Source organism: Chlamydomonas reinhardtii, chromosome 17, assembly GCF_000002595.2.
Source record: "Chlamydomonas reinhardtii strain CC-503 cw92 mt+ chromosome 17, whole genome shotgun sequence".
NCBI lineage: Eukaryota > Viridiplantae > Chlorophyta > Chlorophyceae > Chlamydomonadales > Chlamydomonadaceae > Chlamydomonas > Chlamydomonas reinhardtii.
The window spans coordinates 6,143,270-6,163,708 of record NC_057020.1 but is presented as its reverse complement, the minus strand read 5'-3'; the positions used below and the strand labels follow the sequence as shown (position 1 = coordinate 6,163,708).

The 20,439-nt window shown below is 63.1% G+C and overlaps 3 protein-coding genes across 3 annotated transcripts; 1 reads left to right on the top strand and 2 right to left on the bottom strand.

Annotated features, from left to right (window-relative positions):
* Window position 1: 1 nt before the first annotated feature.
* On the bottom strand, window positions 2–8,623 carry CHLRE_17g741700v5 (uncharacterized protein). Its single transcript, XM_043072660.1, has 11 exons — window positions 8,246–8,623; window positions 7,728–8,130; window positions 7,287–7,502; window positions 6,925–7,072; window positions 6,221–6,676; window positions 2,949–6,049; window positions 2,751–2,819; window positions 2,412–2,597; window positions 2,186–2,299; window positions 1,507–2,044; window positions 2–1,272 (listed from the first exon to the last, which is right to left on the bottom strand). The coding sequence occupies exons 2-11, from the start codon at window positions 7,989–7,991 to the stop codon at window positions 857–859; spliced, it is 5,508 nt and encodes a 1,835-aa protein (XP_042915119.1). The 5' UTR covers window positions 7,992–8,130; window positions 8,246–8,623; the 3' UTR covers window positions 2–856.
* A 647-nt stretch (window positions 8,624–9,270) lies between these two features.
* On the bottom strand, window positions 9,271–10,663 carry CHLRE_17g741650v5 (uncharacterized protein). Its single transcript, XM_043072659.1, has 3 exons — window positions 10,407–10,663; window positions 10,093–10,250; window positions 9,271–9,961 (listed from the first exon to the last, which is right to left on the bottom strand). The coding sequence occupies exons 1-3, from the start codon at window positions 10,630–10,632 to the stop codon at window positions 9,704–9,706; spliced, it is 642 nt and encodes a 213-aa protein (XP_042915118.1). The 5' UTR covers window positions 10,633–10,663; the 3' UTR covers window positions 9,271–9,703.
* Window positions 10,664–14,243: 3,580 nt separating this feature from the next.
* On the top strand, window positions 14,244–20,099 carry CHLRE_17g741601v5 (uncharacterized protein). Its single transcript, XM_043072658.1, has 11 exons — window positions 14,244–14,445; window positions 14,539–14,587; window positions 15,181–15,296; window positions 15,781–15,933; window positions 16,767–16,818; window positions 17,117–17,299; window positions 17,427–17,473; window positions 17,706–17,859; window positions 18,122–18,285; window positions 18,452–18,876; window positions 19,141–20,099. The coding sequence occupies exons 2-11, from the start codon at window positions 14,552–14,554 to the stop codon at window positions 19,395–19,397; spliced, it is 1,587 nt and encodes a 528-aa protein (XP_042915117.1). The 5' UTR covers window positions 14,244–14,445; window positions 14,539–14,551; the 3' UTR covers window positions 19,398–20,099.
* The last annotated feature ends 340 nt before the right edge of the window (window positions 20,100–20,439 follow it).

Below are 20,439 nucleotides of genomic sequence, written 5' to 3'. Positions count from 1 at the left end.
AAAGCTAGTCTACGCGAGCCTGCTACTCAGTATACCGGATGCGATAGGAAACTTGCCAAACACCGCGTATTTCCAACACTCCTACTATCTCCTGAAAGTTAATTCAGACCCCGTTTGAGGTTAAAGTTGCCATCCATATTGCTCATTCATCATGTAAATAGGTACCAGGTGCCGCCGGCGCTTGGACATCACGCCCTGAAGTCCGTAGCGTTGACGGGGTGTCATGCCTATGTTGACATGTCATCATGCGCTCGACCGCCTGTCTGCCGCACCCACGCCCTCATTTCACCACTGATAACACTGCTAGCTAGGCTACGCGTTTGTGTGGTCTACATTCTCGTCAATGCTAGCTGCCAGTGTCCCCCTCAGCCAGCGGCTTCGGCGGCTTTTGCCGGGACCACCACATTCGTGCTTCCACGCGTAGCACGTTGAGGACAGGGTGCATCCCTGCCCTGCCGGGCCTCAAGCCTACCGTAACTTTTTGTCACCGCTTCCCCGCTTCGCCTACGCACCCTGTGCATCCTGACACATACAACGCCACCAGCAGTGTCCAATAACGTCTGACATTGCAGCTCATTCCTACGTTCGCCTATACGCGAGGGAAGGCGCGCCCACATCGAAATTGCATTGTTAAGTACGGCTCTGGCCCCATGCGACCTAAGTACAGCTACCATATACACAGGACCATACGGTACACGTGTGCCAAGCCCGTAGGCCGGTCGAGACAGTGCCATCGTGCAGCTTATTCGGCATGTGCCGCACCGCTGATGCGTGCTGCCAGTGCCGCCGCGCGGCTCAACTACCTGATGCATGGGTGTTTATCCCGCACCCGATAGCGCGCGCCGCTGCTTGCAGCTCACGCCTGCGTCATCGTCGCCGCCGCAGCGGCAGCGGCAGCCGCAGCCTTCCTGTGCCACTCGCGCACGCTGCGATCCTTGTCCTTCGTGCCCGCGTCACACACGTGTGACGTGGCCACGGGCAGGGTGAGCTTGTGGCATATGGAGCATTCATAGAAGTCGTGCGCAAGGCCGTCTGGGAAATCCTTCCGCACCACCTTGAAATCCACCATGCGCGTTCGCTTCTGCTGTTGGCTCTTGACCTGCGTCGCCAGCTGCGACTGGGTGCAGTCCTGCGTTTGGGGGACTTGGGACAGGATCGGCTCGGCCTGCTGCCGTGCTTGCTGTTGCTGTCCATGCTGGCGCTGTGCCCCCCGCTGCGACAGGCCCGGCTGCTGCGATGCGCACGTCGGCTGGCTGGCTGGCTGGCTGGCACCTGCACACATACCATGTGCGCGAGATGTGGATGCGGTTGCGGCAGGACGCACGAGAGCAGGTTGCGACAGAGGGGTCGCCAGGATTAAGGCGCGCAGCCGCTAGACCCAGGAAGAGCCTTACTGTACATGGCGGCTAGTAAGGGGCACAGAGACCAGCACACAGGCACGACATGAGGTCCACTGCTGGAACGCGACACAAGATACATACGAATGTCGCAGGCGTGTAGGCTTACCGGCGGCGGGCGTCGGGCGGGCCCGTTTCGCCCTCCTGGCGGCCTCGGCCTTGTCCGCCTTGCTCCTCTCAGCTTCGATGTCCAGCAGCCGCTGGCTGGGCGCCACAGGGCTCATGAAGTCGGAGCCATCGGAGTCCCAGCTCTTCCGCTTGGCGCCCACGCCGCCCGATGCCACTCCAGCTTTTGCACCACTACCAGCGCCGCCGCCGTTGCCGTTGCCGCCACCGCCGTCGCCGCCGCTGCCGCCGCTGCCGCCGCCGCGAGGAGCACCGTCGCCCGGCACGGGTTGGCTACACCCGGGCCCTGCCGCAGCCGCAGCTGCCACTGTCGGCACCACGGCCGCTTGTGCCACCACTGCCGGCGCTGCTGGCTTTGCTTGCTTGGGGTTGGCCTCCGCCTCTGCCCCGGCGCCGGCGGCTGGACCTGCTGCTGGCCGCTTGACGCCCGTCACGGCCGCACCGGTGCCGCTGGCGCCGGCCGCGGCTGCATTGCCGGCAGCCCCTGCGGCCCCGGGTGCAGCACCACCAGCAGGGCGAGCCTGCGGATGCAGCAGCAAGGCATGTGTTGGCATGGGGGATGGGGAGTTCCGTAAGTGAATGTCCCGTGTTGTCCCATGGTAACTGGTTGTCGGCATGCAGCCCGATTGCTGTGCTACTGGGTGTGTCAGCAGATAACCTACCCGCGCGTTTGGCGGTAGCGGCGATGGCAGCACCTGGAGAGGAGGGCGCCGTGGAGAAGCCTGCACCGACGGCTGTTGGGAGTACTGCTCCTGAGAAGGCTCGATGTTCTCCTTCTGCATGTGGGCAAAATGCAAAGGCTTTCGTTATGGACCGACCATTGGGCCCCGCCATGCTCGCCCCAAGCAGCCCACCCAACCTCAACCACTGGGCACATCACACACGCACCTCGTCAAAAGACGGCTGCCGCACAATACCCTCAGCCGCAATCGCCGCGCGCGCCTCGTTTGCCGCTCGCTGTGTCGCCTGCTCGGCAAACATGTGGTGCACGGCTGCGAGTATCAACTCCTCTTTCGCCTGCACAGCCTCGGTCGCGGCTGCCGCCGCCGCTGCAGCGGCTGCCGCCACGTGCACCTGCAAGTCATGAACACAAGTGTGTGCAGCAGTAACACGCTCGAAGAACACGTTGGCAACACCGCAATTCGATCGCAGCTGCCTCCTGCGGTGAAGCACTATCAAGCTCACTGAATCCTTGCACGCGGGGAGTGCATAGCTCATGCCACTTACCGGGCCCTGCCGCTCCAGCGCACTGATGCGCTCCTGCAGCTTCTGCAGCTCCAGGACGGCCGGCGCCGGCTGCAGAGAGGGCGGGAAGCAAACGAAGAGGGTAGGGCAAGCATCTGCATGTCCTAACGGAGCAGGTGTGGAACGGGCCCCCATGAAACATACGGTATGCTGCAAGTCTCCAGACGCTTGTCAAGCTACCTGTAGGTTGTTGAGCAGCTGCGCCTGCAGCCGCCCCCTCTCCTCGGCCCACTGCAGCCGCTCCTTGGTCAGGTCCGCCTCCCACTGCCCCTGCAGCCGCTGCCGCTCCTCCTCGGCCTTGCGCTGCACTGCGGCCACACGCGCTGCTGCCGCAACTTCGGCCTTCTGCATGGCGTCCGGGGCCAGGGCCTCCAGCTGCTGCTGCAGCGCCCCGACCTGGGCCTGAGCCGCCACCAGCTCCGCGCCACGTGCCGTCAGCAGCGCCGCCTGCTGACGCAGCTGCTCTTGCAGCGCCTCTGCCTGCTGCCGGGTATCAGCGGCCGCTGAGCTGTCAGCCTCGGCTTTCACAGCCGCCTCCACCAGCTCCTGCCGCAGCCCGGTGATGGTCGCCTGCAGCTGCTCCGCCTCTGCTTGGGCTTGCGCGGTCATTGCCTGGTGGTCCGCAGCTGCCTCCGTCCGCGCCGCTGCCATCCCTGCGGCCTCCGCCTGAGAGTCCCGCAGCTGTCCAGCCAGGGCATCGCGGTCGTGCTCTGCCGCCGCCAGCCGATTTTGGGACACCACGCGCTCCTTTTCGGCCGCGGCAAAACGCGCCTGCAGCTGGTCGCGCTCCTGCGCCACCGCTAGCAGCTGTTGCTGTAGCGCAGCGGCCCCTGCCTCGGCCGCGGAGAGCCTGTCAGCCGCAGCAGCCTTCTGGGACTCAGCCGCCTCCGCAGCCTCCGCCGCTGCCTCACGCAGCGTCTGCAGCTCAGCTTCCACCGCCTCTGCCCGAGAGTGCAGCTGGTCTCGCTCCTCCTCAAGGGCTTCTAGCTGCTTGGCCTGGGCCTGCCACTTGGCCTGCATCTCGGTCGCCGCCGCCTCAGCAGCCCCCAGCTCGGACGCCAGGTCCTTTCCAGCCTGGTGCTGACTTGTGAGGCCCACGATTACCGCATGGGAGGCGTGAAGGCGGGCCTCTGTCTCCGCCAGACGCGTCGTGGCCGCTGCCAGGTCAGCCGTCAGCGCCTGTGCTGCCGCCTCGGCAGCGGCCCGGGCCTCTGTGATCTGTGACCGGTCGTTGTCCGCAGCGGTAAGCTCGACCCGCAGCTGCTCCCGCTCGGCGGCGGCGCTCTCAGCTTGCTGCTGCAGCTGCGCCACAGCGGCACGTGCTGCGTCCAAGTGCTGCTCAGTAGCAGCGCGGGCGGTCTGCGCAGCGGCGGCGGCGTCGTGAGCCTGGGTGTTGGCATCGGCTGCGTCCGCCAGAGCGGCAGATCGCTCCTTAAGCGCCGCCCCAGACACCACAGCTTTGGCGTCGGCGTCGCGCAGGCGCTCAGACAGCTGCTGTGCCTCGGTCTCTGCCGCTGCCAGCTTGCCCTCCAGATCCTTTTGCCGCTCCTCTGCCTGTGCGAGCTTGCCGGCGAGCGCGGCGCCTTGAGCCTCAGCCGCGCCTAGTGCGGCCGAAGCACTGCACCGCTCCTGCTCAACCTCGGACAGGCGCTGCGTCAGGCGGGCGTTCTCCAACTGTGCCTGAGGCACAGCCGCGGCAAGGCCCTCACGCTCTGCCTCCGCAACCGCCAGCTGAGCACGAAGCGCCTCCAGTTCAGATGCTGAAGTCGCCAGCCGCCGCTCCACATCCGCATGGGCGGCCTTTGCCGCCGCCAGCTGCGCCGCCGTTGCCGACAGGCTCGCGCTGGACACGCCCACCTGGGAACGCAGGGTCTCACGCTCGGCTGTGGTCTCGGCCAGGGCGGCGCGCAGCTCGGCGCTGGAACCCTGTGCCCCCGCAACCTCAGCGGCGGCCTTGGCCAGGCTCTGCTTCATGTCCGCCTGGCTCCGCTCCAGCTCCTCCCGCCGCAGCACCTCCTGCGCCATCTCGGCCTGCCACCACGCCTGGTGCTGTGCGAGCTCCCGCTGGTGAGCAGCAGTGGCTGCCGCAGCGTCGGCGCTCTTACTAGCGACCAATGCCAGCAGCTCCCGTGTGGCCGCCTCTGCCAGGGCCTCACTTTCGTCCGCCTGCTGCCGCAGCGTCTCCGCTTCCGCGCGGGCCGCGGCGAGTGCGGCCTCGCCCGCGGCCTCCAGCCGCCGCAACTGCTGCAGCTGCCGCCCCGCATCCGCCAGCTGCGCCACGAGGGCGTGAACCTCCTGCTCCAACCCAGCCCACAGCGGGCCACACATCTGCTCATCACGCTCCTGCCTCACTGGGCCCAGCTGCTCCTGCTGCTGCTGCTGCAGTCTGCCGGCGCGGACTTCCGCGTGGTTGCCAAGCAAGGTCCCAGCTTCGACTGCAGGCTGCTGCTGACGCTGCTGCAGGTCAAGCTGCTGCTGACTCTGCTCTTGGCTGCCGCCGGCACCGGTGCCTTCACAAGTAATGCTGCTGCCAATGGCGCCGCCCGCGTTGGCTGCCAGCAGCTCAGCAGCCGGCAAACTGGCCGGAGCCGCCGCCGCGGCACACTGCGCTGGCGCCGCTCTGCCCACCGCAAGCGCCATGGGCGGCATGCAAAGGAACGGTGAGTCAAGCCCACTGCCACTGCCATCCTCCGCCTCGTCTGCGGGCTGCTGCGTCGCCGGCACGAACTCAACCTCTGCAGCGCCGCTGCCGCTGCCGCCGCAACCAACGCCAGCTGCAGCCGCCACCATGGCCTCGCTCCCATCAGCTGCCACCGCCACCGCTGGGTCGTCCACATCCATGGGCGCTGCCGCCGCTGCTCCGGCCGCCACCGCGGCGTGTGGGCCTACCGGCGTATTGCAAGCTGCCTCCAACGCGGCCTCCTCCGCCGCCTTCTCCAGCAGCAGGTTGAAGCGCCCGCTGCCCAGGCCACTGTGGCGGTGGCGGTCGCACGCACCGCCGACATCACCGTCGTCTTCCTCAGCGGCGATATGCGCGGCGCCCGCACCGACCTCCCGCCTCTCCACCTCCTGCCTCATCGCCTGCTTGGCCGCGCTTCTCACCGTCGGGCTTCCGCCGCGCGCGGCGGCAGCAGCGAGGGAAGGCGACGGCGCCGGGCGGCTGCGTGCGGCGGTGGCAGCGTACGGCAGCGGCGGCTTGATGCCGGTTGCCATGAGGCCGCCGCAGGGTGGGCGCGGCGGCTTGCCCGCCGTTGCAGGCGGTGCTGCAGCGCAGCGGGTACCTGTGCGCGTCGATCGGGCGTGAAAGACGATCAATCGTTCGTGAGGTCACGGGCCCAGCAAAGACTTCGTGCAAATCTGGCAGGCGAAACAAGCAACACTTTCGTCTGACAATACCGGTGGCCAGTCACCATGACGCATTCACGCACTAGCAGCATGACTCGCACGCTCACCTGCTGCTGCTGCTGTCGTTGGCCGCTGCGTTGACGCCGGCGTGCGCGGCAGCAGTCCCATGCCCACACCCGTCGCGCGCTGCTGCTGCTGAATGCCGCGGGGCACACCGCTGTGCAGGGCCCGCAGCACCGCACGCGGGGGCGTGCCTGCTGCCGCCGCTGCCGCACCGCCTGCAGCGCCACCGCCACCACCATTACCACCTGGCACCGCCTTCGCACCATTCGCCGCCACGCGCGCCGCCCGCGCCGGTGTTGACGATCCCGACTCCGCGGGCAGTGGTCCCGGTGGCGGTGGTCGCCGCAGTCTGCTGAACTCCTTAGCAAAGTCCAGTGTGACTTGGGTCGCGCCGTCGGCTGCCGGGTCGATGGTGGCGATCAGCAGGATGCGGTCGCTGCCCGCCAGCGACTGCTGCAGCAGCTGCGTCAATGCGTTCTCCAGGCATGGCGGGGCGCGGCCTGGTGAGCGCAAGCCAAGCAGGCAAGCAAAGATGGTAAAGATGGATTCACGATCGTATCACAGGGCCACGCGCCCAGCTGAGCGAACGTCTCTTTCACGCAAGCTGGCCCTAGGCGTACCTTTCTTAACAATTGCCCAGAACGCAAGTCAATTGGAGCCAGGCGTGAGAACTTAAGCCCAGAATTGAAATCATCAGGCCCTGGCTCGTCTATGCGATGGGATCGGGCTCGGGCTCGCTCGGACTCACCGCTGCCGCCAGCGCCACCGCTGCTGCTGCTGGCCATGGCCACGGCCTTGGCCATGCGCACCACCACCTCCAGCTCGCACTCGGTGCCGGCCAGGTCCCAGCAGTCCAGGCGCGACTCGCCGCCGCCGCCGGCCGCTGTGCGGACCACCTGCGTACGCACGCCAGCAGTTCGAGCGAGTTGGGAATGCACGGTGGATGTGAGGGAGAGCGAGCAAGCGAGTACGGTACGCATGATTGCCATGTGCATGATTGCAGCCTATGTTATGGCAAGTGGCAATTCGCAGGAGTGCCAAAGGCTGGACATGTTTGCTCCGCCGCGATGACCCCCAACTGCGGTAGCCCACACGCCATCCAGCACCCACCAGCCGCACGAGCAGGTGAGATCCAGGGGAACGCTTGCGCGTTGCGTCCTGCAGGGCATCAAGCCACTTGTAGGACTCTGTGCCTGGTGGGGCTGCGCCGACATTTTGGCCGTGGCCGTGTGGCTGCGGGCCCCAGCCTTTTGGACTGCTGATGCCATCCCCGCCAGTGGCTTGTGGTGGCGGTGCACTCAACCGCCGCACCGTGTCGCCGAGCACCTACACACAGCGGACACATAGCAACACCGCATTAGCAGTGAAGGGGCTGAATCTGGGCGTGAGCTAGTGTTCCTTGGCATGGGGGAGACGTGTTCCTATCTCGCCAGCCGGCGCCATGGTAGCAAGCAAACACGGGCGGCCCCGCGCGCCGAGCAGGTAGGTGTGGGTGCGTGGGCACATACATACAGTGCAGGCCGGGATCAAGGATAAAAGGAGATCACGCACCTCTTCAACATGCACTTGAACAAGAGAAGCGCCGGTCGCGCATAAGTCGCGGATGGCGAGCGCCACCATGCCCTCGCCGTTGCCGTCGCCGGGGCCGCCCATCATGGTGAAGGTTTTGCCGGTGCCCGGCCGACCGTACGTCATGATAGCGACGCTGTTTCCGTCCCGCACGACGCAGTCGACTAGCGGCTTCACCTCCGCTTCATAAAAGTTGGCGTTAAGTGTTGCCGTGATGTAGACTGCTCCAAAGGTGTGGGCGTTCATCACGTCTGGCACGGCGGGTCCGCCGCCCCACGACGCACGCCGGTTTGCCTCGGCACTACGGTCTTTGACCACAGTCCTGCCCTCGCGGAAGCGCCAACGTCCTGGACCTTCGCCGATAGGTCCTGCGCGAACGACTGCCCTGCGTTGCGAGTGACATGCACGGTCAACTGGGGAATGTAGCATTGCACGTTCGGCGGCATTATCTGAGCATTACCGGTGAGTCAAAGATGTCACTTGTTGATACATACACCCACCTGATATCAGCATATGCCATGATGCGCGCTGGGCGGGCGGTCACAAGCAGGGTCGCCTTATCGCTAGCGTCCGCCCCCTGTCGCTGGTGCGTGCATGTGCGTGTGATGTTGAACGATTAAACTAGAGTCACGACCTAAACACAGTGGAGTGGTCCTGTTTATTGTGGAAATCGGCAGCGGACGTCTGTCAAAGACAGGTGGGCCAGGACACAGTGCCGGAGGACATGCGTCAGACGACTACATGGCGCTTGTATGCTAAACAATGCCCTCGAACAACGGCACTCTTTTGTTGGGATCCCGTCCGGGTCGCTTTTGCGCATGGGGCGTTAGCTCTGATTCTGAACTCCTAAGCGCTGTACCCTTGCAGATGTGGAAAGATTTAAAGCTCACAATTCCATGCAGCTGCTTTGAAGGTTTAGCTAGTGCGTCACCACCCCTGCCGTAGGCCGGTCCAGACCCGCCCCTACCCACCCCCGTCAACCGCCCATCGACGTGTTGCACCTACCGGCTCTCCGGGCGCCAGTTCCCAGCAACTCAGCAAGCCCCATCCGTTGCACGAGCGCAAAGCGCTGGGCCGCAGGCACGCACGTACCTCAAGTGCAAATCCCCAACTAAGGTGTATGGGCGAGGCCCCATGCCTAAGGTGGGGTTGCAGAGGCGGATAGCAGGCGGGGGAGGAGCAGGCAGGGCTGTGGGGGATAGCAGGCGGGGGAGGAGCCAGAGGGATGCAGACCAGGCTCGCGGAACAAATCCAGCGACAGGGGCCTGGGCACACATCCTAAGCCGCGAGCTATCCCTCGGCGGTCCGGGTGCCATAGGTTATAGCTGCCGTGGGGGCAGGGGCGCAATCCCGGCCGGGCGACATCCACATCCTGGCGGGGCGACATCCACATCCTGCCGGGGCGACATCCACATCCTGTCCGGGCGGCAGCCACATCCTGTCCGGGCGGCAGCCACATCCTGTCCGGGCGGCAGCCACATCCCTATCTCCCTGCATTCCCTGCCCTTATGTTCACTGTTCCCCCTTGTTTATGTGTTTACACAAGCTGCTGCAGGCGTGCAGGCAAGCTGCGGCAGCCACGCCTCGTGGGGCTGGGTCCTCTCGTGGGGCTGAGTCCCCTCGTCTTGTTCTATGTCTAGCTATCTCTCCAGTCTGGAATGCCCCGAGATCCATCGTGCAAACCCGGCGTTTCATGGGCGCATACAGGACACTGCTACTGCCTGCCCTGCCGTGATCAGAAGTCTCCGTTCCTCTCCCCTCCTCCCCTTGCTCCCCTCCTCTCCCCGCCTCTCCTCTCCCCTCTTCCCTCCTCTCTTCTCACGCTTCACTCCCACACCTCACTCCGCACGCAAACATAGGCACGCACGGGCGGTAACAACTACGGCACCCACACTCGCTCTCCTTCAGTCCGTCGCAAATATGTACACACTCCCGCTCACATACGTCCCAGAGCAGCATCACGGCCCTCCCTGCCGCGCCTTCTCGCTGGGCACGATCCGCCGGCCACGAGAGCTTAAGCGCGGCTCCTTTCCAGCTAGCACATCGTCCACCTCCTGCAGCGCGCGGGGATCCACCCGCGCTTTGAGTTTCTGCTGTCGCTGCCTGGCCGACTGGGGTGGAGGTGCCGCCGCTGCCTCCGTGGCCTCCGCGTCCGCATCATACCCGTCAGCACAGTCCAGGACCGCACCCGCCTCACGGCAGTACGTGCGCAGCTCCTGCAAAACAGCAGTACATGCCAAGGAGTACATGCTAAGGCGCCTTGTTTTGTTCATCTTCGTTGTTGTGCGCAGGCATGGTTGCAGGAGCAAGGGAGGAAGGAATGGAGACGTACCGCCACCGTCCCCACCTTGGCGTGGTCGGGGTCCACAGCGTAGCGACCGCCCTTCTCGCCGTCCACGGCCAGCTTCTTGTCCAGGAACACAACCATGGCCACCTTTGCCACGTCCAACTTCTGCAACCGCGCTGTCATCTTGTGCGACATGAAGTAGGCAAGCTCTCCATCACCTGCACCAAGTGGGAGGTATCACGGTTGGCATAGAAATGTGCAGTCGTATCCGCTCACACGTGGCTTGTTTGTTGCCCGCCCCATTTATCCGTGGCTCACATGTGACACGTTGCCGTGCTTCATACACACCCAAGTCTCCGTCGCCAGGCTCTCACCAGTCGGCGGCATGGGTTGCAGGAAGCGGAGTTGTACCACGCCGCCCGCCTTCTGCCGGTCCATGCGGCGGGCACGCTTCAGCTTCTTGTCACGCCCCCCAGGTGCCAGCATGCCCTCCACGACGGCCAGCCTCGCCCGCAGCAGCCCCTTGGTCTTCTGCAGCACCACCACGCAGTCGTTGTCCGACAGGTGGTCCTGCTCCGCTTTGGTAAGGGCGTTAATCATTTCAAGAAACTCATCGTTAGTAGACCAAAACCGCATGGTGCGGTCACGGGACTGGCGGTAGATAAACGCGTTGCAGCGTCGGGCAAGCTCCAGGAGCGCCAACCAGAGCACGTCAGCGTGGCTGCCCGGCGCGGCCCGCTTCCGTGGCCGCGGGGCGGCTGGCGCAAGCGCACCGCCGCCTGCTGCAGCCTCTGGCACCACCTCCTCCGCCTCCTCATCGCGTGCCGGGACTACCTGGCCGCGCCGCCACGCACTGTCGTCTGCGTCCTCGTCTGTGTCCGAAGCAGCCTCCGCGGTCGGCACTGTGTGGCAATGGCAGCCGCGCACAGTTCCATAGCGTGAGCAGCGTACATATGTCACGGTCGAAGCACGTTCACGTCCGCAGCGGCGCAGTACTTTGTGACAGCATGCTGTGCGTTGCTGGACATTGTGGACGGCCGTCTGTACGAGCAGGTTGGGTGCCGCAGTTTCCGTGAGTACGTAGAAGAGTCAGGACGTGTGCAGATCGGCATGCGACATGCTACTGCATTGGTGGGTGCTGCGCGTGTGCTGCGTTCACTGCCTGAGGGCGTACCCTGGCCGACCTGTGAGCGGCAGGTGCGGCCATTGCTAGGTTGTGACAGAGGCGTGGCTGAGCGCGTGTGGGCAATCAATGGCTTGTGAAAGGGCGGCCACCACCGGCCGTCGGCTGTCTGGTGCGCTAGTGGAGGAATGTGTCAGAGCTGTTTCGCCGCGCACGGATGCTGCACTCAGTGATGGGCCAACCACCAGCTCCTGTGGGGCTGCGGCGCCTTATGGTTTGTGTGAGGAAGATGCGCAGGGCAGTGCGACAGGTGCTGATGACACTTGCGCGCATGCCAAGTCCGTTTTCCTAACAAGTGCTTCACAAGAGTGGTATACACCAGCGCATATCATAGAGCTAGTGAGGGAGGTGTTTTCCCCTGGTATCATTGACCTGGACCCGTGCTCTTCCTCGGCTGCGAATGGGCGGATAGGTGCGCGGGTGTACTACGACGCTGCCGTGGACGGCCTGAACGAGGCCAACGAGTGGAACGGTAACGTATTCATAAATCCCCCGTTTGGTACGCTGGGTGGGGAGAGTATGCAGGGGCTGTTCTTCAGCCGGTGTCTGCGTGAGTACAAGGCAGGCAATGTCAAGCAGGCCGTCTTACTGCTGAAGAGCGCGGTTGGCTACGACTGGTTTAGAGGAGTCCTACAATGGCCCGTGTGCTTTGTTGGCGAGCGGCTAGCATTCGTCCGGCCGGAGATCGCACCTAGAGACAGCGGCAATGGCATGCAGTGGGGAACAGGGAGACAGAATCCGCATGGAAGTGTTGTGGTGTACATGGGGCCAGAGGCCGCAAAGTTTGCGGAGCATTTCAGTGCGATTGGGAGCGTGCCAGGGTTTAATGCATGGGCGCTGCCGTGCGATAAGCCCAGCACCTGAACAGGGAGGCGCAAGTCAAGACTAAAGCAAGTAAAGTGTACAGATATGTGTGCGGACTAATGCTTGTATTGCATGGGGGCGTAAGGGGCGGTGAGGCTGTGCGAACCTGACATGCCGCTGGATGATTGCCTGCGTTGGGACGGCGCTGGGCGCGTGTGCAGCGCTCACGTGCACGGCATGGAAATGCTCTGGTCGATTGGCCTGAATAAAGGTGCCGTGAATGGCTGTGCAATAGCAGAGAGTACTGCGCGTAAGGGGCGGTGAGGCTGTGCGAACCAGACTCGCGGCTGGATGATTGCCTGCGTTGGGACGGCGCTGGGCGCGTGTGCGGCGCTCACGTGCACGGCATGGAAATGCTCTGGTCGATTGGCCTGAATAAAGGTGCCGTGAATGGCTGTGCAATAGCAGAGAGTACTGCGCGTAAGGGGCGGTGAGGCTGTGCGAACCAGACTCGCGGCTGGATGATTGCCTGCGTTGGGACGGCGCTGGGCGCGTGTGCGGCGCTCACGTGCACGGCATGGAAATGCTCTGATCGATTGGCCTGAATAAAGGTGCCGTGAATGGCTGTGCAATAGCAGAGAGTACTGCGCGTAAGGGGCGGTGAGGCTGTGCGAACCAGACTCGCGGCTGGATGATTGCCTGCGTTGGGACGGCGCTGGGCGCGTGTGCGGCGCTCACGTGCACGGCATGGAAATGCTCTGGTCGATTGGCCTGAATAAAGGTGCCGTGAATGGCTGTGCAATAGCAGAGAGTACTGCGCGTAAGGGGCGGTGAGGCTGTGCGAACCAGACTCGCGGCTGGATGATTGCGTGCGGCCCCTTGATTGGCCTGGACATACGGTAGCCGTGAACTGCTGTGGAACAGCAGAGATAATTGCTCGGCAGGGGCTGTGTGGCCCGGATGCTGTAATTGCCTGGATGATAAAGCAGCCGTAATCATTGTGACCCCTTGGGCTATATGCATCGCAAGTGGCTTGAACGCCCATCCTGGCTGGTGCCGCCCCCTGATTCAGTCGTCCGTGACCCCACGGGTGTCATCGCTAGTGCGTCCGGGTGACATCGCTAGTGCGTGCGGGCGCAATCCTTAGTCCATCCGGGCGACATCCTACTGCCGTCCCTGCCCCCCGGGGCGACATCCTACTGCCGTCCCTGCCCCCCGGGGCGACATCCTACTGCCGTCCCTGCCCCCCGGGGCGACATCCTACTGCCGCCCCTGCCCCCTGGGGCGATATCCTACTGCCCCCCCTGCACCCAGGCGAGCCCAAATTAGTAGCTCCGGACCACATCGCGTGCCCAGCTGCTGGGCGGTAGCGACATACTCTGCATCCCTCCGGAGGAGCAGGCAGGGCTGTGGGAGGAGATGGCGTACACACGGCGATCTCAACTAGCGTGTGTGCGCGTTGGAGCCACCCGCGTCAATTTGCTGAACGATAGACCTCTACAATGCCCGGCCAGAACACCAGCTGGCTCGCGGACGACCTGGAGCTCCGGCGGTTCGAGCACCGCTCAACTGGCACGCTGCCAGTGTCGCTCGTGTCCGTGGCAGTTTGGGCCGTGGCAGGTTTGGGCCGCGGCTGGTTTGGGCCGTGGCAGGTTTGGGCCGTGGCAGGTGCCAGGCAGCGTAGCTGCACCGTGTGTAAAGCACCGCTAGCGCAAGCAGCTGAGCCAAATCTCCAACGGGTCCCTAACCTTCCTCGGTGGTGGTGGCGTGGCGCGTACGTGGAGCTGTGCAGAGTGACAGTGCCACTGGTGCAGGGAGTAGTGGGCCTGGACATGGAGGAGCTCGACCCAGCGGAGCTGGCCAGGATGCCTCCGGAACCCAGACGCCCGACCAGACAACATTTAGGCAATTCGATATGCCCTTGCCTTGGGCGGGGCGGGCCTCGTTTGTGGGCCGGGCAGCCGGGATGTCTCGGCGGGGGGTCGCCTGCGCAAACAAGATGGGCGGGGCAGCAAACATGCCACCGGAACCCAGATGTCCGACCAGACCCAACCCCCAGTTGCCTTGACCAGCCAACTTTCCCAACCTCTGGCTTGGATGGAGGCATGCCGGGGTGCCGGGGCTTGGATGGAGGCCGGCGGACCTCATGTGGGGTGACCTGTCGGCACTCACGCGCAATATGACTGTCCCGATGGTGTTGCCAGCTACGAGTGGACGACGACCTCGGATGCTGGGATCTCGCATTCATACTGGACGGACTTCACTTAGACAAACACACACAATGTGCCGCGTAACGGGCGTTCACGAGGTTCCAAAGGCAGCCCTAAATTGAGAGCTGAGAACTTGATTGCAGCTCTAGCAGCACCGCCGGACAAATTTAAAGCTCTATCGCGCTGTATTACCTGCTCACGCCATGATGCGCGGCGGTGAGTGGCGACCGCGCATCACTTAACCTTCAACATGGCCGGCCTGCTCGAGCTTTCGTCATCAAATCTGACGTCACAGTTTGCTTTCATCAGGTGTGTCAACACGATGGACGCTCAAGTGGATCATCGGCGTAACCCAAAGGTGAGCTCCGTGGCACAGTGTTGGGCGCAAGCACCAACACGCGTGTACCGCACATGCAAGGCCTATCTGCACACGATTGCGCACGCGCACAGGTAGGCACTCTCCCAGCCACTCTTCTGCATGTATGCGCAAACGACGTACGCGCACTGTCGTCCAAGCACACACGCACAGCCATACATGCATGCCTGCATGCACGCAACCCGAGGGAGGTGCATGAGGAGCGAAGTATCACCAGCACGGCGGCATCCACACGGATACCTTATGCATCTATATATTTGGGAAGGGACTAAGCAGGCTAGCGTGTCCGCTCCTGGGCTGGCGTCGAGTCTTCACTTTGGGTTCTAGCCGCAACCTACCCCAAACCAGCCGCCTTTTGGGCGGGCATCTGGAGTGGGGCACGGCTTGGCTGCAATTTGACATGTTGTTGGCCCTTAAGTTGCGATAACCACTAAACACCATAGCTCAGGAGAGCCAACAGCCAGGCTGTGGACTTCGACCCCAGTACACATATTGACTTCGTGACCAGCATGTGTATTTGCGCGTGGCGGCGACCCATTTGCGAACCTTGCTTCCACGTACACCCTACCTTGCAGGGCCATCGACCATTTGCAGCACACGCTGCCTCAGCGGGATCGGAGACTGCGGTGGTGACACCGGCCTCAACTGGCTTGATAGCCCTGCACCGCCGGCGACAAGCGCCGCGTATCAGGTATGTGGCTAGAGCGATGTCGGCAGGCAGGGGCTTTGGTTGTGTGCGTGGTACCAAGAGCGTTGTAAGCGTGTGTGTTTTGGCGTAACTACTCTAATGTACTAGGTCATACGTCAGACGGCTGGTATTGTACAACATTGCCCAAAACCATTGGGGTGGGTTCGGGGCGGGTTATGGCGATGGTTTGGGACGTTCGGGCGCAACAAGAACCTCCCTCCCCGCGCGTAACAGCCTCCCTCCCCTAGCAGAGTTACCGCAAGAGCAGGGAGTTGTGCGGAGTTACCGCCAGCAGGGCGGGGGTTGGTGCGCCTTCCGTTCCTGGGCCGCTTCTTTTTCGGCCGCTATCGTGGGGGTGACCACTGCGTGCCACGAAACGGGTCGAACTGGGCTGCTCCTGCACATGCAAACATAAATGTTTACAGGTGGCATCCGTCCCGTACTTCACTCATCACGTCTCTGCATTCATAAACGTCTGCACGTGCAGAAGGAGCCGCCGCGGAATGACCCGTTCCATGGCGGTCACCCGCACGACCTTGGCAGCGGTGGGAGCCGCCAGCCGCTGCCGCAAACTGCCGCCCCGCTGGCGGTGGAGGCGCATGAGCGGCAGCAGTCGGCCGCCGGCACATCATGGCACCAGGTGCGTGCGTGGCTGGATGGGTGGGCGTGTCAGACTGTCTCCCTTCCGCCCGTCTGTCTACCGTACGTACTATCTATCAGGAAGTAAGGGTTCAGCAGCGTAGGGATTTAGACTAAGCTTATCTGGATATATATTGTCGCTCGCTCATCGAGCGCAGTCTATCTATCTAGCCTCCAGCAGTGCCCAACGCGTGCAGAAAGAAGCTGCGCCGCTGTGCCCTTGCTTAACAGCATGCTAATGCCTCCGCATGCACCCAAGCTTCATCAACTAAACACCGCCTGCTTCGCCCCTTAGCCGCCACTCCTTAGTGGCTGATCCATTGTTACATATCAGCGAGTACTGTGGCTCGGCGGCAGGGGGAAGGCTGGGAAGGCTGTCGTTGTGGTGCGCTGCTCCCCCATGTGGTATGGATTATACGGTACAGGGACCCGAGTAAAAAGGTAGGAGAAGTACGAGTACGGAGGCTGATTAATAATGTTCGTGCATCTGCACACGTGAAAGTCTGCACGTGCAGGAGGAGCCAGCGGGGCTCGATGGGATGCGCGACAGGGACGGTCCCATCCATGACAGCGGCGGCGCTGGGAGCTGTCACCAGCTGCTGCCGCCAGCTGCCGCCCTGGCTGCGGAGCCGCGTGAACGGCAGCTGTCGGCCGCGGTCACCAGCTGCCGGCCACCGCACACCTACCATTAGTCGCTGCACAACCGCCGACAGCGCAGATTCCTTGCCAGCGGCGGCGCTTACGCCCCGCATGAGCGGGGACAGCGTGCTCTCGATCGGCGCCATTGACCTGCTGCACGTTCTGCTGCACCTTGACGCCCACCTGCTCCTGCAGCTTGCTGGCGGCAATGGACTCCACGGCTCCGCTCACGCTGTCCGACAGGCCAGTGAGCTCGGTTTGCATGCGCTTCTGCCCCTTGAGCAGCTGCGCCAGCACCTTCCCCTGCTCCACCTTCCCCTGCTCCACCTACACCTTACCCTGCTCCACCTGCACCTCCCCCTGCTCTACCTGCACCTTCCCCTGCTCCACCTGCACCTTCCCCTGCAGCAGCTGGCAATGGCGCTGGCGGGAGTTCTCAGAGATACAGCAGCGAAGACTTCTTGAGAATTCCCGCCAGCGCCATTGCCAGCTGCTGCAGGGGAAGGTGCAGGTGGAGCAGATAGAGGAAGGTGCACGTGGAGCAGGGGAAGATGAAGGTGGAGCAGGGGGAGGTGCAGGTGGAGCAGGGGAAGGTGCTGTTGGGGCACGGGAAGGTGCTGGCGCAGCTGCTCAAGGGGCAGAAGCGCATGCAAACCGAGCTCACTGGCCTGTCGGACAGCGTGAGCGGAGCCGTGGAGTCCATTGCCGCCAGCAAGCTGCAGGAGCAGGTTGGCGTCAGGGTGCAGCAGAACGTGCAGCAGGTCAATGGCGCCGATCGAGAGCACGCTGTCCCCGCTCATGCGGGGCGTAAGCGCCGCCGCTGGCAAGGAATCTGCGCTGTCGGCGGTTGTGCAGCGACTAATGGTAGGTGTGCGGTGGGAGCGAGCGTGCGTGCAGCGGAGGTAAGGTGGTGGCGGGTGTGCATCAAGCTGTTTAGATTGTCTTCACCACACTACTGCGTGTGGCGGCCGCTCAGTTTGGCATCGGTTTCAAGGTGGCGGGGGTACCGGCTACACAATAGATGTGCCCAGTGCCCCTTACGAGCGCAACTAGCTAAGCCGCCTGGGCTACACCTACCTCTGCATATGCGCGCATGTCTTGTCTTGACCACCACCTCTCATCACGTGCGCGCAGGACCTGTCCGGGCTGCGGGCGGCCGTGCAGCACCTCACTGCAGGGGCCTGCGCTGACCTGGAGGACCTCCTGCAGGAGCGCGCTGCCGGCGCTGCTGCTTCTGACCCCGCTGCGCGCGGCGGCGGCGGCGGCACACGACGCAGCCATCGCGCAGGTAAACGCACGGGCGTTTAATTACTGGCTGTTGCGAGAGATGAATTTAGGTCGTCAGAAGTAAGAGCAGGTAGGTACGAGCTACGGTACGTATTTCAAAGACGCACAAAGGAACACCCGCACGCGCTTGCTAGCTGCTAGTTGGAGAGGGTTTTTTAGGGTCCCGGCGTCCTGCGCCCAACCTAGCGACTTCTTGTATGTTTCACGCGCCCTGAATGTAGGCCTAGATGCACATGTTCATCCCCTGCTTGATGATACCTCAGGCGCACCTGGCGGCGCTCCGTGCGCTGCAAGACCAGCTGGCCGCGGCAGCAGGCCCCGGGATGGACGCTGGCAGCGCAGCTGCAGCCCATGCAGCCCTGGGCGCCGCGCGGCGCTATATCGATGGCACCCGGCGCGGCCGTCACGGCAGCTCTGTTGGCGGCGGGTGAGATGCAGTGGATATACAGCAAGTACAGACAGCGATAACGTTTTCCAATAGCGTTGAGAGTCACTGACCCTTTAATTGAGCTGCTGCTCGCGTGCGTGCAACACGTTCCACATATACCTGTATTAACAAACCAGCTGCCCGCGTTGTCCTTTGATTTGCGCAGCAGCAGCCAGGGTGGTGGCGCGGACCCGACCGACAGTGAGGACGGCAGCGACAGCGACAGCGACGCCGACAGCGACAGCGACGCCGACGCTCAGACGTGCATGGCGCCGTTTGATGCGGCCATGATGCTGCTGGACGCCGCCCGCCAGGTGGAAGCTGACAAGCTGCTGCTACCACACATGCTGCGTGACGGTCCGGCCTCGATGCTGGTGCTGTCGGCACTGCAGCCTGCCGTGCCGCCGCCCGCTGATGCAGCCAGCGCGAGCAGCGGCGGCAGCGGTGGCGGCGGCGGCAGCAGTTTCGGCGCCACGGGCTCCATGCCGCCTGTAACGCAGCTAGAGCTGGGTGGGCTGGCTGTGCGGCGGGAGGGCGGTAGTGCCGGAGCGCTGACGCTGATCATGTTGGAGGCCAAGTCCAATAAGTCCGGTGAGTTCAGGTTCCGTCGTTACCGAACTTGTCGCTCAAGCAACACGCACGGCGTGCCTGAGGCCTTAATGCTACTATTCAACCTTGGCGTGTGTGGCAGTACTCACGTTCCGTTCGTGCGCGCGCCAGTAGTGCACCTTTCCGCATCTCTTGTTCTGTTGAGCAGTGCCTGGGATCTCTACAACTATCAAGGCCTGCTGCTTTTCGTATTGGCCGTAGCCTGAACCTGCAGGTCCCATGATCCTGTCACTACATCGCGCGCAGGCCTGCTTGCGGCACGCGCGCAGCTCCAGCGCGCGGGCACCATATTGGCGTACGTGTACAACGTCGCCGTGGCTGCAGGCGTGTTCGGGCCGGGGGAGCCGCCGCCGCTGAATTTGGAAGGCCGCATCGCTCTGGCGCGCGTGAAGGGGCTGTCGCTGCCGCAGGAGCGCGAGGTCGAGCTGGTGCCCGCGGAGGGCAAGCACCACATGATGCGGGAGTGCGTCACTGGACTGTCCGGGAGCAGCCTCAACGCGTGAAGCCTTGGGCTTGCGCTGGGGCTCGGCGGTGGAAGGGGCGCGGCTGCGGATGGAGCAGGGCAGCGTGTTTCCAACGCAAGGACAGCTCGTGTGCCTGCCGTCGTCTCGGTCGCCTTGTCTGTTTATGTGGAGCAGGGCAGGCCGCCAATGCATTTGCGGCCTGCCCTGCTCCACATAAACAGACAAGGCGACCGACATGACGGCAGGCGCCCTATTTGTATGTTTGCAAGCGGCTTGGGGACCTTGCACGATGGAAATATCAATATTGCAGGAAAAAGCGCTTCATTCTGTGAAATGCCGAGCTTGTGATGAAGGAAGTGCAACCACAGTACGAGGCTGGGGCCCAATGCGTGGCTGGGTCGCTTGGGGGGGCACATACCGTATGTGTATAAAGAAAGACTTGATGGCCCGGTAACTAATGGGCACAAGCCATGTGCAATGTATATCGTACGTATGTGCACTGACGAACCAGAGGGCCGAGACCAGATGCATCGGTTGCGATGGGACAGGGTAAGGGGCAGTTTGGCGTAGTCCCGTAGTGTATTCCCATACCCCAGCAATCTACTTGCAACGTCAGGCAAGATTGCGAGGGTTGTACAACGCCGGAGTTACTACACCGAGACATCGCTGACTTGCTGGCAGCAGGCAGGCTGGTAGTCTGCTGATGCGCATTCCTCATGCTCCGGTGCACACGGAAGTTCTACAACACACAAATACAGAATAACCCTGCGGATGAATCCTGCTACATCCGGGCGCCTGGCCAGGCAATATCATAGCACCAGATACACAGACACGCACACTGCACACACATACACACACGCCAGAGAAGATGCAAACAGAGCGCAGCAAAGCAGGGGCCGGGCGACAGTATGACAAGCATGGGCCAAAACAGGCAGGAAAAGGGAGCCCGAATGGTACGTCCGTATGCAGAGACCAGATGCATGGGTTACGGTATTGATGGATGGTGACGCTGGATGTGAGAGTCGATTGCCCAGCCTTGATACCGGTAGAACGGTATGTGAGTGGCCTATAGCTGCATAGC

Excerpts from the sequence above, each read along its gene's own strand:
- CHLRE_17g741700v5 (XM_043072660.1), bottom strand. The coding sequence starts at position 7,991 with ATGAACGCCCACACCTTTGGAGCAGTCTACATCACGGCAACACTTAAC. Across the intron at positions 6,677-6,924 it reads CGGTGGCGCTGGCGGCAGCG|GCCGCGCCCCGCCATGCCTG; the intron begins GTGAGTCCGAGC and ends TGCGCTCACCAG. Across the intron at positions 2,300-2,411 it reads GGCAGCCGTCTTTTGACGAG|AAGGAGAACATCGAGCCTTC; the intron begins GTGCGTGTGTGA and ends GCCCACATGCAG.
- CHLRE_17g741650v5 (XM_043072659.1), bottom strand. The coding sequence starts at position 10,632 with ATGATTAACGCCCTTACCAAAGCGGAGCAGGACCACCTGTCGGACAAC. Across the intron at positions 10,251-10,406 it reads GCAACCCATGCCGCCGACTG|GTGATGGAGAGCTTGCCTAC; the intron begins GTGAGAGCCTGG and ends CACTTGGTGCAG. Across the intron at positions 9,962-10,092 it reads TGGACCCCGACCACGCCAAG|GAGCTGCGCACGTACTGCCG; the intron begins GTGGGGACGGTG and ends GCTGTTTTGCAG.
- CHLRE_17g741601v5 (XM_043072658.1), top strand. The coding sequence starts at position 14,552 with ATGGACGCTCAAGTGGATCATCGGCGTAACCCAAAG. Across the intron at positions 15,934-16,766 it reads CCGGCACATCATGGCACCAG|CTTGCTGGCGGCAATGGACT; the intron begins GTGCGTGCGTGG and ends CTGCTCCTGCAG. Across the intron at positions 16,819-17,116 it reads TCACGCTGTCCGACAGGCCA|GGGAAGATGAAGGTGGAGCA; the intron begins GTGAGCTCGGTT and ends CACGTGGAGCAG.